General features: G+C 38.2%; 1 protein-coding gene across 5 annotated transcripts in view; it reads left to right on the top strand.

Annotated features, from left to right (window-relative positions):
• FAM114A2 (family with sequence similarity 114 member A2) overlaps positions 1-26,333 on the top strand; it is a 50,274-nt gene that overhangs the window by 13,152 nt on the left and 10,789 nt on the right. For 4 of the 5 annotated variants that reach the window (XM_016193095.2, XM_060198039.1, XM_060198040.1 and 1 more), the window contains exons 6-11: positions 486-620; positions 1,084-1,245; positions 7,969-8,092; positions 11,225-11,304; positions 24,014-24,136; positions 25,373-25,512. In XM_016193095.2, coding sequence (XP_016048581.1) covers positions 486-620; positions 1,084-1,245; positions 7,969-8,092; positions 11,225-11,304; positions 24,014-24,136; positions 25,373-25,512 — 764 coding nt within the window. The remainder of the gene's footprint in view (positions 1-485; positions 621-1,083; positions 1,246-7,968; positions 8,093-11,224; positions 11,305-24,013; positions 24,137-25,372; positions 25,513-26,333) is intronic. The other variant, XM_060198042.1, reaches the window with a different exon arrangement.

Here is a 26,333-nt window from a genome sequence, read left to right as displayed (position 1 = left end):
CCCTCCCTCCCATCCTTCCTCTCTACCTTTTTTCAATACCAGGATTATCCATGGGACTTGGTGCCTGCACTACAAATCCACTACTCCTGGTGGCCTTTTTTTGTTTGTTTGTTTCTGTTTTTATTTGCCAGGACAGAGAGAAATTAAGAGGGGAGGGGAGATGAAGAGAGGGAGAGAAAGACATCTGCAGACCTGTTCACTGCTTGTGAAGTGTCCTGCCTTCAATTGGAGAGTGAGGGCTCAAACTCGGGTCATTGCACATTGTGATATGTATGCTTGCTTAACCATGTATGTCACTGCCTACCTCTTATTCCCAGCAGTTTTCCAAAGCAGTTATACTTATTTGTATTCCCACAAGGCGGTTATTATTGTTTCAATTGCACCCTTTATTTCTATTCTTACTATCAATATTTCTGCTACAAAACCAAAACATACTGATGCATTTTTTTTTCCAGTATTGTAGTGAAGTTGTATGTGTTTTGTAGGGAAAGAGTGTTATTAGTGGGAGCTTGGATGCATTAGAATTCATTGGTAAGAAGACAATGGATGTAATAGCAGAAGGAGATCCTGGATTTAAAAGAACCAAGGGTCTGATGTACCGGAATTCTACATTGTCTCAGGTACTATTTGCCTTTGCTGGTTTCTGTTTTTATTTGTGGGTTTTGTTTGTTTGTTTTGCCTTGGTAACTTGGGACCTTCTCAGTGCTTCCTTTTGAAGAACTTATAGTATTTTTTTTTTCTTTTGCAGAGAGAGCACTAGTGCTTAGAAAAATGCACAGCACTTTTTTCCCCCTCTTTCTGCAGAAACCTCCTTTTCACATAGTACAAGATGCCAAGCCCTTTCAGAGTAGTTTGTTAGAGATTAATATTTCAGAAAAACACCTAGTTCCTTGGTTGTTATTTACTCTGTCTAGGATCAGATTATGTGTGATCATGTTTTTTCTGGCAACTTCTCGGTCTTTCATATTAAATTGCAGTGCAAAGCATGAAGATAGTGTTCTGTTCTATTAACCATCTCAACTTTGCTTCCTTCAACTCTGAAAACTCAGCCTTGAGCTCTTACTTGCTGCATCTCTTTGTCAGGTATTACGAGAAGCAAAGGAGAAAGAAGAGCTGCAGTCTGCCAGTGAGGTTGCCATGGAAACAGACAAGAAAACTCATTATTATGGACTACTCTTTGATGAATTTCAAGGTCTTTCACATCTAGAAGCTCTGGAGATGCTTTCTCGAGAAAGTGAAATAAAGGTAATTCCAAACTGAAAATTAGAGCTGGAAAAAAAATCTTAAAGCAAGTGAAAACACTCTACCAAAACAAACAGGTTGTTTACATGTTACAATGACTCGTGTTATTTCTCAAACTATAATAAAAAAGGACATATTAAGAAAGAATTCTTGAAGCATACATGTTATGTTTCCTTCACTTTAATCTTTTGTCTTTTTAAAAAATTTTTTTTTTAAATTAGTTTATAACTGGATAGAGACAGAGAGAAATCCAGAGGGAAGAGGATAGAGAGAGGAAGAGAGAGACACCTGCTTCCCTGCTTCACCACTCATGAAACTTTTCCCCTGCAAGTGGAAGCCAGGAGTTTGAACCTGAATCCTTGTGCATTATAACATATAGTCAGGCAAGTGGCTACCGCTAGTCCCCGCCCACTGCCATTTTTTTTTCTTTTTTTAAAATTTATTTATTCATTTATTTTTAAAATTTCTTTATTGAGGGATTAATGGTTTACAGTTGATAGTAAAATACAGTAGTTTGTACATGTGTAACCTCTCCCAGTATTCCTTTTTTCTTTTCTTTTTGTTTTAATTTCTTTTTTTTTTAAATTTCTTTATTGGGGAATTAATGTTTTACATTCAACAGTAATTACAATATTTGTACATGCATAACATTCCCCAGTTTCCCATATAACAATACAACCTCCACTATGTCCTCTATCATCCTTCATGGACCTGTATTCTCCCCACCCACCCACCCCAGAGTCTTTTACTTTGGTGCGATATGCCAATTCCATTTCAGGTTCAACTTGTGTTTTCGTTTCTGATCTTGTTTTTCAACTTCTGCCTGAGACTGAGATCATCCCATATTCATCCTTCTGTTTCTGACTTATTTCACTTAACATGAATTTTTCAAGGTCCATCCAAGATCAGCTGAAAATGGTAAAGTCACCATTTTTTACAGCTGAGTACTATTCCATTTTGTATATATACCACAACTTGCTTAGCCACTCATCTGTTGTTGGACACCTGGGTTGCTTCCAGGTTTTGGCTATTACAAATTGTGCTGCTAACAACATATGTGTACACAGATCTTTTTGGGTGGGTGTGTTGGGTTCCTTAGGATATATCCCCAGGAGAGGAATTGAAGGATCATAGGGTAGGTCCATTTCTAGCCTTCTGAGAATTCTCCAGACTGTTCTCCACAGAGGTTGGACCAATTGACATTCCCACCAGCAGTGTAGGAGGGTTCCTTTGACCCCACACCCTCTCCAGCATTTGCTGTTGTTACCTTTTCTGATGTATGACATTCTCACAGGAGTGAAGTGATATCTCATTGTTGTCTTTATTTGCATTTCTCTGACAATCAGAGAATTGGAGCATTTTTTCATGTGTTTCTCGGCCTTTTGGATCTCTTCTGTGGTGAATATTCTGTCCATGTCCTCCCCCCATTTTTGGATGGGGTTATTTGTTGTCTTGTTGTTGAGTTTGGCAAGCTCTTTATATATGTTGGTTATTAAACTCTTATCTGATGTATGGCATGTAAAGATCTTCTCCCTTTCTGTGAGGGGTCTCTTGGTTTGGGTAGTAATTTCTTTAGCTGTGCAGAAGCTTTTTAATTTGATGTAATCCCATAGGTTTATACTTGCCCTAGTCTTCTTTGTAATTGGATTCGTTTCATTGAAGATGTCTTTAAAATTTATGCAGAAAAGAGTTCTGCCAATATTTTCCTCTAAGTATCTGATAGTTTGTGGTCTATCCTCCAAGTCCTTGATCCATTTGGAATTTACATTTGTATTTGGTGAAATATAGTGATTCAGTTTCATTCTTCTGCATGTTTCAACCCATTGTTTCCAACACCATTTGTTGAAGAGACTCTGCTTTCCCCATGTCTGGGCCACTTTGTCAAAGATTAGATGTCCGTAGGTGTGGGGGCTCACTTCTGGGCTCTCAATTCTCTTCCACTGGTCAGTGTGTCTATTCATGTTCCTGTACCAAGCAGTTTTGATGACAATGGCCCTATAATACAGTTTGAAATCTGGGAGTGTGATGCCTCTGGTTCTGTTTTTTTTTCTCAAGATTCTTTTGGCAATTCTAGTTCTTTTCTGGTTCCAGATAAACCTTTGTAGCATTTTTTTCTATTCTCCTAAAAAATGTGCTTGGGATCTTTATGGGGATAGCATTAGATTTGTAGATGGCTCTGGGTAGTATATTCATTTTGATGATGTTAATTCTTCCAACCCATGAACATGGAATATCTTTCCACTTCTTTGTGTCTTTTTCAATTTCTGTGAGTAGTGACTCGTAATTTTCAGTATACATGTCTTTCACTTCTTTGGTTAGATTTACTCCTAGATATTTTATTGTTTTTGTTGCTATAGTAAAAGGAATTGATTTCTGGATGTCAACTTCTTCTAACTTAGTGTTTGCATAGAGGAATGCCACTGACTTTTGAATGTTAATTTTGTAGCCTGACACCTTACTGTATTGCCTGATGATTTCCAAAAGCTTCTTGCTGGATTCCTTAGGTTTTTCCATGTATACTATCACATCATCTGCAAGTAGGGAGAGTTTGACTTCTCCTCTTCCAATCTGTATGCCTTTAATTCCTTGCTCCTGCCTGATTGCTATGGCAAGAGCTTCCAACACTATGTTGAATAGTAATGGTGAAATGGTGATAGTGGGCATCCCTGTCTAGTAACTGATCTGAGTGGAAATGCTTCCAGTTTTTCACCATTGAGTATGATGTTGGCTGTAGGTTTGCTATGTATAGACTCCATGATCTTCAGGAATTTTCCATCTATTCTCATTTTTTGTAGTGTTTTGATCATAAAGGGATGCTGTATTTTGTCAAAGGCTTTCTCTGCATCTATTGATATGACCATGTGGTTTTTGGTCTTGCTTTTGTTGATGTGGTGGATCACACTGATTGATTTACATATATTAAACCAACCTTGCATGCCTGGGATAAACCCCACTTGGTCATGATGAACAGTCTTTTTGAAATACTGTTGTATCCAGTTGGCTAGAATTTTGTTCAATATTTTCGCATCTATGTTCATCAGAGATATTGGTCTGTAGTTTTCTTTTTTGTTTGTGTCCCTGTCTGATTTTGGTATCAGAGTGACATTGGCTTCATAAAAGCTGGCAGGGAGTATTCCAGTGTCTTCAATCTTCTGGAAGACTTAAAAGTAGAGGTATTAGTTCTTCTTTGAAGGTTTTGTCGAATTCATTTGTAAAACCATCTGGTCCGGGACTTTTATTTTTGGGGAGATTTTTGATAAGTGTTTCAATTTCATTAGCTGTGATGGGCCTGTTCATGTTATCCACTTCCTCTTTACTTAGTTTTACAAGTTGGTAGGTATCTAGGAAATCGTCCATTTCTTCAAGGTTCTTTAGCTTGGTGGCATATAGTTGTTCATAGAACCCTCGCATGATATGTTGAATTTCTGCAGTGTCTGTTGTGATAACTCCTTTTTCATTTAGTATTCGATTTATTTGGGTCTTCTCCCTTTTTTGTTTTGTGAGTCTGGCTAGACGTTTGTCTAGTTTGTTCACTCTTCTGAAGAACCAACATTTACTTTCGTTGATCTTTTGTATGGTTTTCTTATTCTCAGGGTTATTTATTTCTGCCCTAACTTTAGTGATTTCTGTCCTTCTGGTTACTTTTGGGTTCCTTTGTTCTTCTTCTTCTAGGTCTTTAAGATGTACAATCAGGCTGTTTATTTGTGCTTTTTCTTGTTTCCTAATGTGTGCTTGTATAGCTATGAACTTCCCTCTTAGTACTGCCTTAGCTGTGTCCCAAATATTTTGATAGCTTGTGTTTTCGTTTTCATTGAACTCTTGAAACATTAACATTTCTTCCTTGATTTCCTCTTTGACTCAGAAGTTGTTAAGAAGTGTACTGTTGAGCTTCCACATTTTGAGACTGTTACTAATCTTTTGTTGATTGTTAAGTGTTAGTTTAATTCCACTGTGGCCTGAGAAGATGCTTGGGATGATTTCAATGCTCTTGAATTTGCTGATGCTGTCTTTGTGGCCTAAAATATGGTCTGTCCTTGAGAATGACCCATGTGGATTTGAGTAAAATGTGTATTCTAATTTCTTGGGATGAATGAATCTGAAAATGTCCAATAGTTCTAGTTTATCTATATCTTCATTTGGCTCCCTTATTTCTTTATTAATTTTCTGCCTGGATGATCTGTCAAGTGGATATAGTGGGGTGTTGAAGTCCCCTACTATGATTGTGTTGCTGTTAATATATTGCTGTAGCTCTTTCAGTAGATGTTTGATGTATTTAGATGGATTCTCATTGGGTGCATAGATGTTAATAATTGTTAAGTCCTCTTGATGGACTGATCCTCTGAGCATTAAGTAGTGTCCATTACTATCTTTTTTAATCTTGTCTATTTTAAAGTCTATCATGTTAGATATGAGAATAGCTGTTACTGCCCTTTTTTGTGGGCCATTGGCTTGTATGATAGTTTTCCATCCTTTCACTTTAAGTCTGTGTTTGTCTTGTTGAGGGAGGTGTGTTTCCTGTAGACAGCATATTGTTGGGTTTTATTTTCTGATCCATCTTCCTACTCTGTGTCTTTTAATAGGTGAATTCAGGCCATTGACATTTATTGATATTATTGATTGAAGATATTTTAATGCCATTCTTGTAGAGCTTTAGAGTGTTCTGATATATGTTCTATTTATGGTGGTCTGATTGTTTATAGGAGACCTTTCAGAACTTCTTTCAGGGCAGGCTTGGTGATGGTTGATTCCTTCAGCTGTTGCTTGTCTGAGAAGGTTTTGATGCCTCCATCTAGTCTGAATGACAGTCTAGCAGGATATAGTATTCTTGGTTGAAAGCCTTTCTCATTGAGCACTCGAGATATCTTGCCATTCTCTTCTGGCCTGTAGTGTTTGTATGGAGAAGTCTGTTGCTAATCTTATGGGTTTTCCTTTGTAGGTGACTCTTTGTTTTTCTCTTGCAGCCTTGAGGATCCTTTCTTTATCCTTATTCCTTTCCATTCTAAGTATGACATGTCTTGGTGTCTTTAGGTCTGGGTTAATTCTGTTTGGGACCCTCTGGGCTTCTTGAATCTTTATGTCTTTGATGTCTAGACTAGAGAAGTTTTCAGCTATAATGGCCTGGAGAATGCTTTCTTCCTCTCCTCTTTCTTCCTCTGGTGTGCCAATAATGCATATATTGTTTCTTTTGAAGTCATCCCATAGGACTCTTGTTGTTTTCACCATCTATTAATCTCTTTTTGAGATCTCTTACTTCTTTTTTTAGTTGTCTCTAATTCGTCCTCGATCTTGCTAATTTTGTCTTCAGCCTCATTGAATCTATTCTCTCTGTCCTCTACTGTTTTCTGGAGTTCATCTATTTTGTTGCCCTGTTCTGATACTGTTTTAGCTTGTTCAGCTAGTTGTGTTCTTAGCTCAGCAATTTCAGCTTTCAGCTCTCTAATAACCATGAGATAATTGGTATTTTCTTCCATAGTCTCATTCGTTGTTCCTGTTTTTCTGTTTACAATTTTTTCAAATTCTTTACTCACTCCTGTGATTATTTCCTTAGCTAGTGTTTGGATGTTGAACTCGTTATTTTGTGCTTCACCCTCTGGGGGACTTTCAGCTGGACTCTTGTCCTGGTTCGTTTCTCCAATATTTTTTCTTGTTGTTTTAACCACTTTATATATTATGTTATGAGTTCCCTCTCTCAGTACTTTTCAAATTACTGATCACTATTGCCTGGATTGACTTGTGTCTAAGTAAGTTAATTAAAGGTTTCACAGTGGTGGAAGTTAACAGTTGTTTCCATAGTATTTTAATCCCTGAGTTGGAGCTCAGTGGTTTAAAGGCCTCTTTTTTTTTCTTCCCTGTAGGCTATGGGAGCCTGAGGGCTTTTAAATTATAAATAGGCTTCTTAGCTTAATCACTGACTTCTGACCAAGAGATAAAGCAGGGTGTGGCAGAGATAATCCAGTGGTTATGCAAAGAGCCTTTCACAGCCCCTCAGCTATGCCGCAGAGGTATAGGTCTTCTCCTGAGTTTCCTGGTTAGATGTCTGTCCCCTGGTGTCCCGCCCTGTTGCTGCTCCAGATTCTGAGGGCAGTAGCAATGGAGACTCAGAGTTGCACTTGGTGAGTCTCTGGGGAGTCCTCTCACTTCAGCTGTTCCCTTGTTGAAGGAGCAGACTGGAGGTGGTGTCTCAACTGATAAACTGCTGGACTGTTAACAGTCACTTAATCTCTCTCTACCCTCCACTGTGTCACCAGCCACATGTGTTTGTACTTAGTGGTGATTTAGTGGGTTCCTGTGGTCCTTCTAGTCCTGTCTTGTTTCAGTCCCAGGTTGTCTCCTTTGGTATTCCTAGTTGATCCAGGAGAGGAGTGGAGAGAAAGATCTGCTGCTTGTAGCTCCGCCTCCCACTGCCATTTTTTGTTTGTTTTGTTTTGTTTTCTTGGCTTATGCTACCAAGCTGGATATAGTTACCTGTTAGCTTTAGTTGGTTATATGACTATTTCCTTTCTCCCTACTTTCTAAGGTATTTGAAACACTATTAGTAATTTCCAAACATTTCTGGCTTGTATTCTGTAATGGCCAGTCTCTTATGTTAAAGTTCTTAAAGAATAAATTGTGCTAACAAGTAAGTTCATAATTTATGCTTCAATTTGATCTATAGCCTCTTCTTGAGAAGTTTTTTCTTTTGTAAAAATTCCCATAACTTTCCATTATTGTTTGATTTCCATTTAGGTAAAATCTATTCTGAATTCCTTAAGTGGAGAAGAATTAGAGACTCTTAAACTTGAGTTGGAACAGCTTAAAGAAGCATTTTCCTTAGCAGAGTTCTGTGAGGAAGAGGAAGAAGAAAATAAAGGTAATTTGAAACTTTCATGAACCAGGAGATAGCTTACCAGGTTGAGTACATGTCCTGCTATGTGTGTGGCCTAAGTTTAAACCTAGGATTACAAGGGTTGGGGACTGGGCTGTACACATATGGTTAATTAAATACGTTGTCATGCATTAATATCAGAGTTTGACCTCCTATACCACAGGGGGAAAGCTTCTCTCCTCAGTAACTTATTAATTTTTTATAAGACATACAAGATCACAAACTCAACTCTGGAATATGTGGTGCTGTGGATTGAACCTGGCACCTCTTGTGTGCAAAGTCTGTGCCCTACCACTGCCTCTATGCCTATAATGTTTTTGAGAGAGGGACACAGGAAAGGAAAGGGGAAACACCAAAGCACAGACCCACTACCCATGCATTGAAATAGTTACTTAGATGCTGTCTATGGTGCTTTCATGTAGCATTGGAGATCAAACCCAAGACCTCACACATTGTAAAATATGTGCTTTATCCATTGAGCCATTTCTTGCCCTATTATTGTTATTATTATTTTATTTAATGAATACCTCAGACATTACAGTTTTTGTTTTAATATGGTAAGTTAATATTAGTAGATATATAGCTTATAACTTAGAAACTCTTTGGGATTATGACTGTCAAAGTCCAGAGACTTAAATATTTATGAGATATACTAGATTTAATTGCCCTGCTATTCTCTAAGAAATGTCTTTGGTTGCTTCTTGGATTCTACATCTGTATTTCTTCCTGTGCATTTATTCATTGGTCTTTTATATTACCTCCAGTGATCTTGCTTCTGATACCTCCTGGGTCACATTTGATTTTCCATTTCTAATCTGCTATGAGGGAAACCAGATAACTAGTTAATTCATTTGTGTGTTCAGAACAAAATCCTCTGAAGCTCTTTGAGTCTTTCTTGGTAAAGTTGATTGTTGTGTATTTTGCAGTCACAGAGACTTTTTTTTTTTTGTTCCTTTTTTTCCTTTTCTACTACTACTACTACTATTATTATTATTATTATATTTTTATTGCCACCAGGTTTATTGCTGGGGTTCGGTGCTGGCTGTATGAATCCACCACTCTCAGTGGCTATTTTTTCCCTTTTTTCTCCTTTCTATTTTTTTTTTCTTTTATTAGATAGGATGGAGAGAAATTGAAAAAAGATAGAGATAGAGGGAGAGAAAGATTGACACCTGTAGACCTGCTTCACTGTTCATGAAGCTGACCACCTTGCAAGTAGGGAGTGGGAGCTCAAACCCTGGTCCTTGTGCTTGGTAATATGTGGGCTTACCCAGGTGCCCCACCTCCCAGCCCCCTTTGTTTTTGTTTCCACTTCTGTTCTGTATTGTATCCTAAGAAGTCAAACTGACTGGTTATATATAACATTTTGAGAAATGGCATCTTATTTTCTATAAAGATACTGATCTCAGTTAGAAATTAGTGGTTTGTGATCGTAAGTTTTTCCAGGTTTTTGAGATGCAGAGAAAGATGGGCTAAACTTGAGTTCAGATTCAAGTTCTGCCCACTTACTAAACCATGTAACCATGGGAAATTACTTAAAACTGAGCTTCAGTTTTGTTTTGTTTTTCAGCTAGGAGATGATGTCCTGAATTTTGTTATTTGATGAAGATCTGCATGTTTATTTGTTTTTTTCCTCTAGGGTTATTGCTGGGGCCCAGTGCCTGCACTATGAATCCACTGCTCCTGGAGACTGTTCCCCCTTTTGTTGCCCTTGTTGTTTATCATTGTTGTTACTGCTGTCATTGTTGTTGGATAGGACAGAGAGAAATCAAGAGAGGGGGAGAGAAAGACACCTGCAGAACTACTTCACTGCTTGTGAAGTGACCCTCCTGCAAGTGGGGAGCCAGGGGCTCAAACCAGGATCTTTATGTCAGTCCTTGTGCTTCGCACCATATGCCTTACCCACTGCCCTACTGTCTGACCCCCAAGTTCTGTGTTTTAAAGGTGTCACATAGCATGAGTTTTTACATTAATTTTGATTTGCTTAAGTTGCTTTGCTGTCCCGAATCAAACCCTAGTGTGCATTTCCCAGTTATTGTTAAACTTCAAGATATTTACACATAGTACCTTTTTTTTTTGAGTTTTCAGAAAAGTCATTTTTTTCTTTGCAAAAATGTGTTATGACTTTTCCAACAATTCAGTAGTTTCCTGCATCTATTTTTCAGTGTGAGGACCAAAGGACTTTTTCCTTCACACCACCAACAAACAGTTTCCCAGCAAAGTTTCAGAGGATTCAACTTGATTTTGTCACTATCTGGAAACTGTCAGATTCCACATTTTAATGGATCAGTCTTATCAGACTCATGCTCCTCTTCATCCTCCCCTCCCTTCAGTTGTTTGCTAACAAGGCCAGGTTGTCATCTGTGCTTTTGACTAACTGTCTATAAATTAAAGATCTTCCCTGTTACATTAAGATACTTGCAGCTCCTTGTTTTGTTTTCTTTTGCCTTTGGATCCTCATATTGTTGTTTTTTTTTTAATATTTATTTTCTTTATTTATTCCCTTTTGTTGCCCTTGTAGTTATTATTGCTGTTGTCGTTGTTGGATAGGAAAGAGAGAGAAATGGAGAGAGGAGGGGAAGACAGAGAGGAGGAGAGAAAGATAGCGACTCCCCTGCAGGTGGGGAGCTGGGGTTTGAACCGGGATCCTTATGCCAGTCCTTGTGCTTTGCGCCACCTGCGCTTAACCTGCTGCGCTACAGCCCGACTCCCCCTCATATTGTTTTTATTGGCTGAAACTTCCCATTCTCCTGATGAATTTGTACTCATGTTTTATGTTCCATTTTTGGAAGCACAATCATAAATGAATTCTGTGATTCATAAAAATAGCACAGCATTCAACTTGGGTATATAGTTTAGGATTGACTTGTAATCTTTGCTCTAAGATGTTAGGGAACTAAATTCATGTCAAAAAAGGATTATTGGCACTTCCCTTACAAACTCAGTGAAATAATTCAGTGTGTGTGTGTGTGTGTGTGTGTGTGTGTGTGTGTGTACACCACATGCACATAAATTTCTACTCAGCTGCTATAACTCTTCTGCCTTCTTGCCTCCCTTCTACTTAGGATCTTGAGTGGAGTCTTTCTCCATTGTTTAATATGAGACTTATTTTTCTAGGAGATGAAGACTTTACCAAAGAGTTAACAGAACTGGTTTCCCAACTACATGTCTCCTCCAAATCAGAGAAACTCGCCAGTGTAAGTTATCACACACTCATTTCCTTTATTTCTTCCTTTATATGGTTGCTATTAATATAATCTTGTAGATTTATGTTTTCTTTACATATTGGTTTGTATTTATTATTGTCATTAGTTGTTTCAGTGTTCAAATTGTCCTTCAGTCTGATTCCTGTGTGATGTTCCTTTATGATTTATTTTTATTTTTATTTTTTTATTTTTATTTTTATTTAAGAAAGGATTAATTAACAAAACCATAGGGTAGGAGAGGTACAACTCCACACGATTCCCACCACCCAATCTCCATATCCCACCCCCTCCCCTGATAGCTTTCCCACTCTCTATCCTTCTGGGAGCATGGACCCAAGGTCATTGTGGGTTGTAGAAGGTGGAAGGTCTGGCTTCTGTAATTGCTTCCCTGCTGAACACGGGCGTTGTTGACTGGTCAGTCCATACTCCCAGTCTGCCTCTCTCTTTCCCTAGTAGGGTGGGTCTCTGGGGAAGCGGAGCTCCAGGACACATTGGTGGAATCTTCAGTCCAGGGAAGCCTGGCCAGCATCCTGATGACATCTGGAACCTGGTGACTGAAAAGAGAGTTAACATACAAAGCCAAACAAATTGTTGAGCAATCATGGACCCAAAGGTTGGAATAGTGGAGAGGAAGTGTTAGGGGGATACTCACTGCAAACTCTAGTGTACTTCTGCTTTCAGGTATATATTTTGCAGTAGTTTATGGATACGTGTGAACATATGCTCTCTCTCACAGAAACTGGTGTATATCTAGGTTTTGGGACTTTGTTAGAAAGTGAACCAGCTGAGATGAAATTAGAGTGTACTATGAAAGGAAAGGTCTTACCCAAGTAATGAAGCTGAAGGGTTATCATTCCACACGTGAAGTCTCTGGACACAGTCTGAAGTGAAGCTTGTTGAGGTGGTAATCGTTGTGTTGATTAGGTTGTGATTGGCAGATGCAATATTATTTGATATGGATTGGGAGAGGCATACGGGAAAGTGGGCCCTACCCAAGGATTCCAGGACTGGGGGAAGTAGAGGCTCTATAGTGGAGATGTGAGGTTCCTGCTGTCTTAGGGTTCAAAAAGACAATCGATAGTTAATGTTATCATCACATTATTTGGTAATTGGGTTAACTTTGTTATGGTTTGCTGTACAGTACCCAGTATCTTGTATATAGCTGTGCTATTGTTTGCTTCTGATCTACTTGATCTAGGCTTTTGAGAGAGTCTGCATATCAAAGACTCAGCCTATATATTAAAAAGATTCAGTCTGTGTTTTCAAAAACTTCGAGACATACAATTAATTTCCCCCTCTCCTATTAATTAACGAGTGATTTATATGACTACATTTTACTAGGAGTGTACATAAACACCATCCCCACCACCAAAAGACTGTGACCCATATCTCCCACACACTCTCACCCCCCACTGGCCCAGGAAGCTGCATGTCTACCCCTCACCACAGGGTTTTTACTTTGATGCCCTACTTACAATTTGGTCAGGTCCTGCTTTTAGTTTCCCTTTCAGATCTTCTTCCTCAACTTCTGTTGATGAGTGGGATCATCCCATACTCATCTTTATCTTTCTGACTAAGCTCACTTAACTTAATTCCTTTTAGCTGTCCAAGATAGGTTAGAGAAGGTAGGTTCATTGTTCTTAATAGCTGCATAGTATTCCATTGTGTATATATACCACAGCTTTCTCAGCCACTCATCTGTTGTTGGGCACCTGGGTTGCTTCCAGGTTTTGGCTATTATGAATTGTGCTGCTATGAACATAGGAGTACACACCTCTTTTTGGTTGGGTGTTATGGAGTCCTTGGGGTATAACCCCAGGAGAGGAATTACTGGATCATATGGAAGGTCCATATGAGAGTTCTCCAGACTGCTCTTCACAGAGGCTGTACCAGTTTGCATTCCCACCAGCAATGCAAAAGGGTTCCTCTGTCCCCACAACCTCTCCAGTATTTGTTGCTGCTGTCCTTTTTGATGTATGCCATTCTTACAGGAGTGAGGTGGTATCTTAGTGTTGTCTTAATTTGCATTTCTCTGACAATCAGTGACCTAGAGCAGTTTTTCATGTTTATTAGCCTTTTGGATCTCCTCTGAGGTGAATGTTTTGTTCATATCCTCTGCCCATTTTTGGATGGCGTCATTTGCTTTTTTGGTGCTAAGTTTGCTGAGCTCTTTATATATTTTGGTGATTATGGCATGTGAAGATCTTCTCCCATTCTGTGAGGGGTCTCTTTGTTTGTTTAATAGTTTCTTTGGCTGTGCAGAAGCTTTTCAATTTGATATAGTCCCATTGGTGTTTCTGCTTTAGTCTTCCTTGCAATTGGGTTTGATTCATCAAAAATGTCCTTGAGGTGTAGGTGGGAAAGTGTTTTACCAATGTTTTCCTCTAAGTATTTGATTGTTTCTGGTCTGACATCCAGGTCTTTGATCCATTTGGAGTTGATTTTTGTTTCTGGTGAGATAAAGTGGTTCAATGTCATTCTTTTGCATGTTACAACTCAGTTTTCCAAGCACCAATTATTGAAGAGAGCCATCTTCTTCCATTTAATCCTTTGGGCCCCCTTATCAAAGATTAGATGTCCATAGGTGTGGGGATTTATTTCTGGGCTTTCAATTCTGTTCCACTGGTCTGTGTGCCTATTTTTGTTTCAGTACCATGCTGTTTTGATGATGATGGCTTTATAATAATATTTTGAGATCTGGGAGTGTGATGCCTCCATTTCTGTTTCTTTTCCTTAAGATGGTTTTGGCAATTCTAGGTGTTTTCATGTTCCAGATAAATGATTGTAGTGTTTGTTCTATTCTCTTAAAGAAGCTTGGTGGAACTTTGATGGGTATTGCGTTAAATTTGTATATGGCTCTGGGGAGAATATTCATTTTGATGATATTTATTCTTCCAATCCATGAGCATGTGATATCTTTCCATTTCTTGGTATCAGTTTCTATTTCCTTGAGTAGCGACTCATAGTTTTCAGTATACAAGTCTTTCACTTTTGGTCAACTTTATTCCTAGGTATTTGATTGATTTTGCTGAAACAGTAAATGGGAGTAATTTCTAGATGTCTTCTTCTTCAGATTTAGTGTTTGCATAAAGAAATGCCACTGATTTTTGTACATTGATTTTGTAGCCTGATACCTTGCTATATTGCCTAATAACTTTCAGTAGTTTTCTGCTGGATTCTTTAGGTTTTTCTATGTATACTATCATATCATCTGCAAATAGTGAGAGCTTGACTTCTTCCCTTCCAATCTGTATTCCTTTGATTTCTTTCTCTTGCCTGATGCTATGGCAAGAACTTCCAATACTATGTTGAAGAGTAATGATGACTGTGGACAGCCCTTTCTAGTCCCTGATCTGAGGGGGAATGCTTTCAGCTTCTGTCCATTGAGTATGATGTAGGCTGTAGGTTTTCTATATATAGATTCCACTATCTTGAGGAATTTCCCATCTATTCACATTTTGTGTAGAGTTTTGAGCATGAATGGGTGTTGGATTTTGTCAAAGGCTTTCTCTGCATCTATTGAGATAATCATGTGGTTTTTGGCTTTGCTTTTATTGATGTGGTGAATGACATTGATTGACTTACTGATGTTGAGCCAGCCTTGCATTCCTGGAATGAATCCCACTTGGTCATGATGAACAATCTTTTTGATATGTTGTTGTATCCGGTTGGCCAAGATCTTGTTTAATATTTTGGCATCAATGTACATCAGAGATATCGGTCTGTAGTTTTCCTTTTTTGTTCTCTCCCTATCAGCTTTTGGTATCAGGGTGATGTTGGCTTCATAGAAGCTGGAAGGGAGTATTCCTGTTTCTTCAGTCTTATGGAAAAACTTCAGAAGTATGGGTACTAACTGTTTCCTGAAAGTTTTGTTGAATTCATTTGTGAAGCCATCTGATCCAGGACTTTTGTTGTTGGGGAGATTCTTAATAACGGTTTCAATTTCTTTGTCTGTGATTAATGCATTTAGATTTTGTGGTTCTTCTTGGTTCAGTTTTGGAAGGGCATATGCTTCAGGGAATTGTTCCATTTCTTCCAGTTTCTCTAGCTTGGTGGCGTATAGTTCTTTATAGAAGTTTTGCAAGATTCTCTGGATTTCTGTGGTGTCAGTTGTGATATCTCCTCCATCGTTTACTATTCTATGAATTTGAGTCTTCTCTCTTTTTTTTTTTTTTTTGAGTCTGGCTAGGGGTTTGTCAATTTTGTTTAATCTTTCAAAGAACCAACATTTGGCTTCATTGATCTTTTGTATGGTTCTTTTATTTTCGATGTTGTTTATTTCTGCTCTAACTTTAGTGATTTCTGTCCTTATGGTTGCTTTAGGGTTCCTTTGTTCCTCTTCCTCTAAGTCCTTGAGGTGTGCAGTAAGGTCATTCATTTGAGTTTTTTCTTGGTGTTTAATATGTGATTGTATGGCTATAAGTTTCCCTCTCAGTACTGCTTTAGCTGTGTCCCAAATATTTTGATAGGTTGTGTCTTCATTTTCATTAGTTTCCAGGAACATTTGAATTTCCTGTTTGAGTGAGTCTCTGACCCAGTGGTTCTTAAGGAGCATGTTGTTTAGTTTCCAAATTCTATGTCTTTTAATAATTTTCCGTTTGTTGTTAAATGTTACTTTTACTCCACTGTGGTCTGAGAAGATACTTGGGATGATTTCAATGCTCTTGAATTTATTGATGCTTTCTTTGTGGCCTAACATGTGGTCTATCCTTGAGTATGTGTTATGTGGATTTGACAAGAAGGTGTATTCCAGTTTTTTTGGGGTGAAGGACTCTGAAAATGTCCAAGAGGTCTAGTCTGTCAATCTCTTCATTCAATTCTCTTGTATCTTTGTTGGTTCTCTGCTTTGTTGATCTGTCTAAGTGTGAGAGTGGTGTATTGAAGTCTCCCACTATTATTGTATTATTATTGATGTATTTTTCAAATTCTTTCAGTAAGTGCTTGACGTATTAGGTGGTCCCTCATTGGGTGCATAGATGTTAATAATTGTTAAGTCTTCTTGGCTGATTGATCCTCTAATCATTATGTAATGTCCTTGCCTATCTTTTATTACTTTATTTAATTTAAAATCTATCATGTCTGAGATGAGAATGGCTGTTCCTGCCCTTTTTTGTGGACCGTTAGCCTGTATGATAGTTTTCCATCCTTTCACTTTAAGTCTGTGTTTATCTTGTTGTGACAGATGGGATTCTTGCAAGCAGCATATGGTTGGGTTATGTTTTCTGTTTCATCCCTCCACTCTGCCTTTTGATGGGTGAGTTTAAGCCATTGACATTTATTGATATTATGGATTTAATGTATTGTATTGCCATTGTTCAGAAAAAAAATTTTTTTTGTTTGCTCTGATATAATGCAAGTATAATAGTTATGTTCTTGTTTATAAGAGGTCTTTTAGAACCTCTTACTGGGCTGGTTTGGTGATGGTTGCCTCCTTTAACTGTTGTCTGTCTGAGAAGGTTTTGATCCCTCCATCTATTTTGAATGAAAGTCTAGCAGGATATATTATCCTTGGTTGAAACACTTTTTTATTTAGGGCTTGATAGATATCTTACCATTTTCTTCTGGCGTTTAGAGTTTGAGTGGAGAAGTCTGTAGATAATCTTATGGGTTTTCCCCTGTATGTCACTTTTTGTTTCTCTCTTGCAGCCTATAGGATCCTTTCTTTATCCTTACTTCTTCTCATTGTGACTATGATGTGTCTTGGTGTCTTCAGGTCTGGGTTGATTCTGTTTGGAACTCTCTGGGCCTCTTGAATCTTGATGTCCTTCCTTTTATTCAGGTCTGGGAAGTTTTCTTCTATTATTTCCTCTAGAATGTTTGCTTCCCCTTCCTCTCTTTCTTCCTCTGGCAGGCCAATTATACGAATGTTACTTCTTTTGAGATCATCCCATATGTGTCTGTTGTTGTTTTCAGTATCTCCCAATCTCTTTTTGAGCTCTTTCACCTCTTTCTTCGTTTTCTCTAAGTCATCCTCTATCTGACTAATTCTGTTTTCTGCTTCTGTTAGTCTGCTTTCCCTTGCCTCAGCTTCTTTCTTCGTTACGGCTATTTCAGCTTTCAGTTCTCTAATTGCCTCAAGATAATCAGTATTTTCCTTGGTGGACTCAACTGTTGTTTCCCTAATACTGCCATTTCTTTCTTCCAATGTTGTTTTCATTTCTGTGATTAGTAAGTTTATTATTGCTTGCATACTTTTCTTATCTATGGTTACTTCTGGCTGATTTGTAGTTTCTTCTGGGCTCTTGTCTTCATTCATTGGAGTAGCAGTTTTATTTGTTTTTGATCTACACATTTTTTTTGATTTATGTGTTTCTTTTTTTTATGCTCTGTTGTTCCTCAGTTGTTGTGTCTTGAGTACAAGTAACACTGTACTAAATACCTTTATGACAATTGCACTCACCAACCTCAGGAATTACAATAGCAAGTGAAGCAAGTATTGAAGCAGTTTAATCACTACCAGTTAGCCAAACAATGTCTGCAGTCCGTGAAAAAATAGTAACCAAATCCCAGTGAAGAAGAAAGAGAAAAGAAACAAGGGATAACAAGAATAGACAGTTATGCAAATCTACTATCTAGGGGTAACGAGGGGAATGGGAAGTAGAGCAGAGATACACACATAGAGAGTCCACTCTGAGTCAGATTTCTTACCCAAAATAAATCACAAATTCAGAAAGGCAAAGAAGAAGGAAGGAAGAAGCGTATGACAAGATAAAAAAGAAAAAAGAGAGAGAAAAGAGAAAAGATAAGAAAAAGAGTTGTAATTAAAGAGCAGTGAAAGGAATTTTTTTTTTGATTATCCTATTTTTAATTTAATTTTTTTAATTAGCTAGGAGGAGGAATGGGAGAGTCTGTAGAGGAGGTAGGAGTAATGAGATAAGTTCCTCCCACAATAGATAAGATGCCCACTACCCTAGCAATGAAAGATACCCTAAGAGTTAATTCTGATCAACCTAAAGTGGGGGAAGATAAATGCCTTTATATAATATTAATAATAAAATAGGGCAGGGTAAAAAAAAAACCCTTTCCCAAATTACCTCAAACCTCGTGATCAGAGGCAGCTGATTGTTAAGAAAGAAAAAAAATTAAAAATAAAAACCTCAGGACTAGACAAGGATAGCTGAAATAGACAATTATGCAAATCTACTATCCACTGTATATTCTAGTTGGTAGCTAAAGGAGGAAGGGAAGTTGAGCAGAGATACTCGCAGTGAGAGTCCACTCTGAGTCAGAATTCTTCCCCAAAATAATTCCCAAACTTGTATCAGTGAATTCAGTGAAAGCACACTGTTTGGTGTTGTGGGGGATGGGGCCTGTGGCTTTGGAAGCTGTAGGATTAAGGAAGAATGGATGACAAGAATGAGAAAAAGAAAAAAAAGAGAAAAAAAGAAAAAGAACAGTAATAAAAGAGTGGTGAAAGGAAAGAGTTGTTTATTTATTTATTTTTAATTATTTAATTAGCTATGCGGAGTGGGTTGGGGGGGGTTGGCTACTTAGAAAGAAAAAAGGCCAGAGGTTTCTGAAGGGAATAGACTTAGAATGAATGATACTCCCTGGTGGGACAGGAATCTTGGTAAAGAAAGAAGCTCAGCAGGGGAGCCTGCTAGGAGCTGGTCCCCAGGGATTGGTTATGGGGGGGGGGGGAAGGGGGAGGAGGTGCACTTGGGGATTAATAATTTAAAAGAAAAAAAAATTTTTTTCCCTTTTTTTTCTACTCTTATTTTTTAACCCAAATTAAGTTATAGTCACCTCCTTGGTGTTACAGCTAGGACCCCTTATTGACTGGCCGACTAAAGGCAGAAAGTCCTACTGTTTCCAGAAGATGTGGTCAGAGCTCAAGCAACTAGCAGCTTCTCAGTCCGCCATCTTCTGGGAACCTCCTCCTTTATCATTTTTAAAAAACATTTATTTATTCTCTTTCATTACCTTGTTGTATTATTGTTGTCATTGTTGTTGGATAGAACAGAGAGAAGAGAGAGGAGGGGAAGTCAGAGGGGGAGAGAAAGACAGATACTTGCAGACCTTCTTCACCACTTGTGAAGTGACTCCCCTGCAGGTGGGGAGCCGGGGGCTTAAACCAGGATCCTTATGAAGGTCATTGCACTTTGCGCCACCTGCACTTAACCCTCTGTGCTACCCCCTGAGTCCCTATGAATTTTTTAAATAGTCAGCTCTTTTTCTGGAACTACAAGATGATCTAGACACTACATGGTTGGTACACACATAACCCTCATGTGGGCACACATATATATATGCACGTATAGATAAGCATAATCTAGAAATTATTACTTATGTCTCCTGTCTCCCAATAATATTACTAGTATTTCCTTATCCTATAATGCATTTAAAATAAATCAGTTGCTTTGGCCATGTTACAATAAAGCCAGTCTATAAAAAAGTATTGATATTTTTTCTTTTTATATATTAATTCATTTTTGAGTATATAAAGTAATAATATGTTCTTAAAAGTCAAAGGTATATAAAGAATATATTTATCATGTAGCAGACAATGTCTAGTCCAGTATTTACTCTGTGTTTTGCTTCTTCCTCCTTTTTTCTTATATCCCACCAGTATGTGAGATCATCTTGTTCTTTTGACTATTTCACCTGACATGAACTATTTAGGTTCTATTCAATATGAGGTAAAGGAGATGTTTTCAGCATCATTTATTTTTCCATGACTTTTTCTTTATGGGGGGGTTAATGGTGTATAGTCAACAGTAAAATACAGTAGTTTGTACATGTGTAACATTTCTTAGTTTTCCACCTAACAGTTCAACCCCCTCTAGGTCCTCCTCTGCCATCATGTTCCAGGACCTGATGTTCCCCTCTCTCCCTGCAGAGTCTTTTACTTTGATACAATACACCAAACCCAGTCCAAATTCTGCTTTGTGTTTTCTTATTTTTCTGTTTAAAATTATTAGTGATTTAACATTGATCAATAAGATTGTGGGATAAGAGGGATACGATTCATATAGTTCCCACCACCAGAGTGCCATATTTAGGGAAAGTACTTTAGCTTAAAGAATAGAATGGGCAAAGAAAAGGCACATTACCAGGTCATAAAGGTAAGAAATGAGCTGGAGAATTAGGCTGGGTACAGAGAATGGGGGCTTTTCAGATAGGTGAAGGAACATAATCTAACTGAAGAGCTGCTATAGGGAAGACTGATCTGCTCTGGACTTAAATGGATCACTGGTAGCATTTTGTAAGATGGTTTTAAGAGCCAAATCAGAAGCAGGAAGACTACTTAGAGCACAACTACTTTGAAGTGCATCTGAACTGAAGTGGTGGTAATGAATGGGAAAAGAGGGACAGATTGGAGAAATAGAGTAAAAATAGAAATACCTTGGTAATTGATTGGAAAAGGGGGTGATCTAGACTGCTTCTCATATTTTGACTCTGTGACTGGTAGTGCTTCTGACATTCTGGGAACAAAAGAGGCTGAAAATTTGGTATAAAAGAAAGATAATGAACTTCAAATTTGTACATTGGTGTGTGAGATGCCTATAGATTATCATAACGTGTCTAGCAGTCAATTGAGTCTGTTTTTTTTTATTATTTTTTATTTATAAAAAGCAAACATTGACTAAACCGTAGGATAAAAGAGGTACAAATCCACAGAATTCCCACCATTGAACTCCATATCCCATCCCTTCCCCTGATAGCTTTCCTATTGTTTATCCCTCTGGGAGTGTGGACCCAGGATCACTATGGGGTGCAGAAGGTAGAAGGTCTGGTTTCTGTAATTGCTTCCCCTCTGAACATGGGCATTGACAGGTCAATCCATACTCCCAGCCTGGCTCTCTTTCCCTGATGGGGCAAGGCTCTGGGGAAGCAGAGCTCCAGGACACATTGGGGGGGGTCATCTGCCTAGGAAAGTCCGGTTGGCATCACGGTAGCATCTGGAACCTGGTGGCTAAAAAGATAATTAACATATAAAGCCAAACAAGTTGTTGACTAATCATGAACCTAAAGGCTAGAATAGTGCAGATGAAGAGTTAGGGGGTCTCCGTTTTGTAGATAGCTAATAGGCCTATTTTAGTTATATTTCAAGGGGTCTGTGGCTATACTAGTTTTTTCTCCCGAGCCTGAAATCTGATATGCAGGTGGATCCAAGTTATTGTCTGGGGAGATGATGTCATAGCTGGGAAAAGGACCAGAAAGCTGGATCAGAGAAGAGAGTTGCTCCCAAATATGGGAAAGGTGCATAAATATTGTTGACTATAAACCCCATTGATTTAATCTGATCTGGGGCCCATATTCAGCTTAGGAGCCTATGTAACCTCTGCGTCCCCATATATCTGAGCTCACATTCTGTGATCATAAGTAAAAACGTTCCAAGCTGACCCATTTTCAGTACCCGTCTTCCTCAGATGGAGCATAGAGTATGTTGTCTAGCCTCCCTTTTGAGCATGGAACATTCTCTACTGTTGTTGATCCAAGTTGAGGACAAGGTCCTATGGGGCCCCACGAAGGGGTCTATTTTGTTGTTCGTGATAGAGATGACTGACTGGTAACATTGGGGAGAGGGAGGGTTTGTTGTTTTTAGGAGAGGCCAGTGCTAGAAATAAGGGTCTAAAGTCAGCAGCAGGTAGGATTAAAATCACTGAAATAGGATGGATAGAGAGAAGAAAGGAGGATAGACAAATGAATTCATTGTTAGAAGTGTAGGTGACACTGCAGTTTAAGGGATTGTTATTTAAGGTGTTAAAAACTAATAACCAAAATACACATAGAGCTCACCAAAATCAGCAACTAAAAGTCAAATGACCCCATCCAAAAATGGAGAGAGAATATGAACAGAATATTCACCAAAGAAGAGATACAAAAGTTCAGCAGATAGATGAAAAAAAAAACTTCCCAGTTATTGTCAAAGAAATACATATAAAGGCAACAACAAGATAACACTTCACTCCTGTGATAATGTCATACATCAGAAATAGTAGCAACAGCAAATTTTGCAAAGATTGTGGGGCAAAGGAACCCTCTTGCACTCTTGGGGGTAATGTAATTTGCTTCAACCCCTGTGAAGAACAGTCTGGAGAACTCTCAGAAGGCTAGAAATGGACCTACCCTATGGCCATGCAATTCTTCTCTTGAGTATATATCCTAAGGAACTAAACACATCATCCAAAAAGATCTTTGCATACTTTTGTTCATAGCCACACAATTGTAATAGCCAAAACCTGGAAGTAACCTAGGTATCCAACAACAGATGAGTGGTTGAGAAAGTTGTATATATACACAGTGGAATACAGCTATTAATGATGATGAATTCACCTTCTTCACCTCATCTTGTATAGAACTTGAAAAAATCATATTAAGTAAGATAAGTGAAAAAGAGAAGGATGAATATAGGATGATCTTACTCACAGACAGAATTTGAAAATAAGAACAGAAAGGGGAAACACAAAGCAGAACTTGGACTCAAGTCCTGGAGCATGATGGTGAAGGAGGACCTAGGCAGGGCATTAGAGTGCTATGCAGAAAACTGAGAAATTTTACACATGTACCAACTATATTTACTGTAGACTAAACCATTAATCCACCCAATAAAAAAAAGAAGAATTGGCAAAGAAATCAGTACATACAGATTAAGATTGACTGCTTATAAGGTTGGGAAAGGAAATAGAAGGTAGTGTTTTAGGAAATATATCAAAACTAGGAACAATTGATAAGTCTACAGTGGGAGCATGGATAAGGTGTGTCACATATATAAAATGAAGAACTGCACAGCAATAATTAAGTATGCACTATGAATACACAATTGAATGATTATATCTATAAACATTTTGTGTACAAGACTCCAAATACAAACTGGAGTATCCTTATTATTCCATTTATAGGTTGTTTTTTTTTTTTGCCTCCAGGGTTATTGCTTGGGGCTAGGTGCCTGCACCTTGAATCCACTGCTCCTGAAGGCTATTTTTTTTTCTTTTGTTGCTCTTGTGGTTATTGTTGTTGATGTCACTGTTATTGGACAAGACAGAAAGAAATGGAGAGAGGAGAGGAAGACAAAGAGGAGAGAAAAATAGACATTTGCAGACTTGCTTCACCACCTGTGAAGCAACCCCCTGCAGGTGGGGAGCTGGGGCTTGAACCGAGATCCTTACACTGGGCTTTGCGCTTTGCACCATGTGCGCTTAACCTGCTATGCTACCGCCTGACCCCCTTCCCCCCATTTATAGGTGTTTTTTTTTAGGAACAAATATTATTAGTAAGGTTGAAAAGTGCCCCTTGGGCAGAGGAATGAGGCAAAGTTTGAGCAGATATGACATGGAAGGGACTCAGGAGCTTCTAGGATGATGAGAATGTTCTGTATCTTGATCTATATCTTGGTCACCTAGATGTATACACTCTAGGGTTTCTGAGATATGTTCTGAAGATGCGTGCATATTGTGTTTGCAACTTTTATCTCAGTTTAAAAAGAGCCCAAAGGTTAGAGAATTCAAGGAGAATGAGTGTGCAGCAGTGTTATGTTGTAGAGTGATATAGTTCATTAAGTGCTGAGCAGTAGATGGTAATTTGGTTGGGGAGAATAGCATCAACTGACATCTTGCAAAAGTGTACCTGGAAGGTATATGATAATACTGTTGAATGTAAATGAATAATGATTATATATATATAATGATAATGTAGTGATTACATATAATACAATAATAATAAGTGCTGGACAATACTCTTTTTTTTTCTTACTTAGGCAAGAAATACAGCCTATGAGTGGATCAAGACATTTCAGGTTACTCCATTAGAAGAGAAGGAAGAATGTGAAAAACAGTTGGAAGAAGAAAGAAATGAACCAGTCAATAAAGTTTCAATAGAGGTAATGGAAAGTGTGAAGAATAAGGACTAAGTTACATTTGTGTGTCATAATGAAGTTTCCCTGAAACTTTTTCTTTTAAAGATTTTTTAAAAAAATATTTTCATTTACTTTTATTTTAATGAGAAAGAGCAGATATAGAGGGAAAGACACTGAGAGAAAGAGACCAGAACACTGCTCAGTTCTGGTTTATGGTGGTGTTGGGGATTGAACCTGAGATCTCAGAGCCTCAGGCTTTTAAGGCATTTGCATAACCATTATACTATCTTCCCAATAGTATATCTTTGAAACTGACTTTTTAATCTAAATCTTTTTGCAAAAACTTGGTCACATGGTCATACCTGACTTCAGGGGAGCCTCTGTTTTTTTGCAGATGTAAGGATACCTGTAAATAATATTGCTACCATAGAAAAATGTGAGGCTTATTGAAGGGCAGCTCTGTGGTCTCTACTGCTTTTTTAATTTTAGACAGTGCAACCCAATGTGGGTTTTATTTTTACCTTAAATATTTTACTTATTGCCGGGATAGCCTGAGGGTACTTCTTCCCGAGCTAGTGCTCTCTGGCTTGGAGAGAACTCAACTGGAGCCGATCTAGGCTGCTGCGTGGGAGAGGGATCAGGAACTTGTGCCGCACTAACTTCCACAGGAGATACACTCTGGAACTCTCGGAGCCGGAAAGCAATTTCCAGGTGTCTTTAATCAGAAGAGCAGCTGTTTTTATACTCTCCAAGTAGGGTGGAAACAGGATGTGATATAGAGAGGGTGGAGAGAAAAGTGACTGGTGAAAATCAGAGTGTGACAAGGAGGGGGCGGAACAGGCGAGAATCCTATCACTGAACCACCAATGCCCTGGAGTGCTTTATGTAAAAGTGCTTTATGTAAATAGACCAAAGCTTTGGATCAGTAAATCCCTATATAGGCATATGGTTAAGCAGAAGCCAGGGGGAGGTGGCATACTACCCAACAACTTATGTTAACGATAGATCTATAGAGGAAAACATACATAGAGACCAGAATACTGCTCAACTCTGGCCTATATAGTGCTGGGGATTGAACCTGGGACTTAGACCCTCAGGCATGAAATTCTTTGTATCACCATTATGCTGTTTCCTTAGCTTTCCTTCTTTTAAAATATTAAATCTTCAGTATGAGAGAAGCAAGGTGCTGTCATTTCCTATGGAATTAAAAAAGACATTTTGATGGTGTTTCCTTATACTTTGTTTGGCTTTTCCATCTAGGATATCCATGCATTTGCAATCCGAAGCCTAGCACAGATGACTGCCTGCTCCATTGAACTGTTTCATAAAGCAGCAGCTCTAATTCTACATGGTGGGAAGCAGCAAGTGACAGCCATAGAAAGGAGCACAACACTTTCCCAGTAAGTGTGATAGTATCTCTCTGAATGATGTCAATAACTTAGAGTTTTCTGCACGTATTTCCAAAGTTTAAGAAGCTTTTCTTTCAACTAGATGCTATTCACTCTACACCGTTTTTATATTAGAGTTTTGTACATTTAGATTTTTAGTTAATGAATTGCAAAGGTTGTTAAACCTTTTGACCCTACACCATTTTTGTATTAAAGTTTTGATCATTTGGTTTTTAGTTAATGAATTGCCAAGGTTGTTATACCTTTTCCCTGCAACTGTTCTTTTTTTTTTTTTTTAACCAATTTATATTCTGAAAGCTAGCTCTTCTCAGATTATTAATCTTTTTTTAGATTATGAATCTTAAAAGGAATAAAATTTTGTATAAAACAAAATGCTGCTAAGAACCTCAGTTATTTTTTAATAAATAAATATTTTTACTAGTGATTTAATAATGATGATCAAGATTGTGAGATAAGAGGATACAATTGTATACAATTCACACCACCAGAGTTCTGTATCCCATTCCCTCCATGGAAGGCTTTTTATTCTTTCTTCTTCTTCTTCTTTAAATTTTTTATTTATTTACTGATGAGAAGATAGGATGAGAGAGAAAGAACCATATATTATTCTGGTACATGTGCTGTCAGAGATCGAACTGAAGACCTCATGCTTGAGAGTCCAGTGCTTTGTCCACTGCACATTCTCCTGGACCACGGCTTCTTATTCTTTATCCCTCTGGGAGTATGGACCAAATATCTTTATGGTACAGAAGGTGGGAGGTCTGGCTTCTGTAATTGCTTCTCCACTGGACATGGTGTTGGCAGTTCAATCC

The sequence above is a fragment of the Erinaceus europaeus genome, chromosome 9 (genome assembly GCF_950295315.1).
Source record: "Erinaceus europaeus chromosome 9, mEriEur2.1, whole genome shotgun sequence".
Taxonomy (NCBI): domain Eukaryota; kingdom Metazoa; phylum Chordata; class Mammalia; order Eulipotyphla; family Erinaceidae; genus Erinaceus; species Erinaceus europaeus.
Note: the sequence above shows the minus strand (reverse complement) of the source record. Positions and strands in the feature narration are given on the sequence as shown.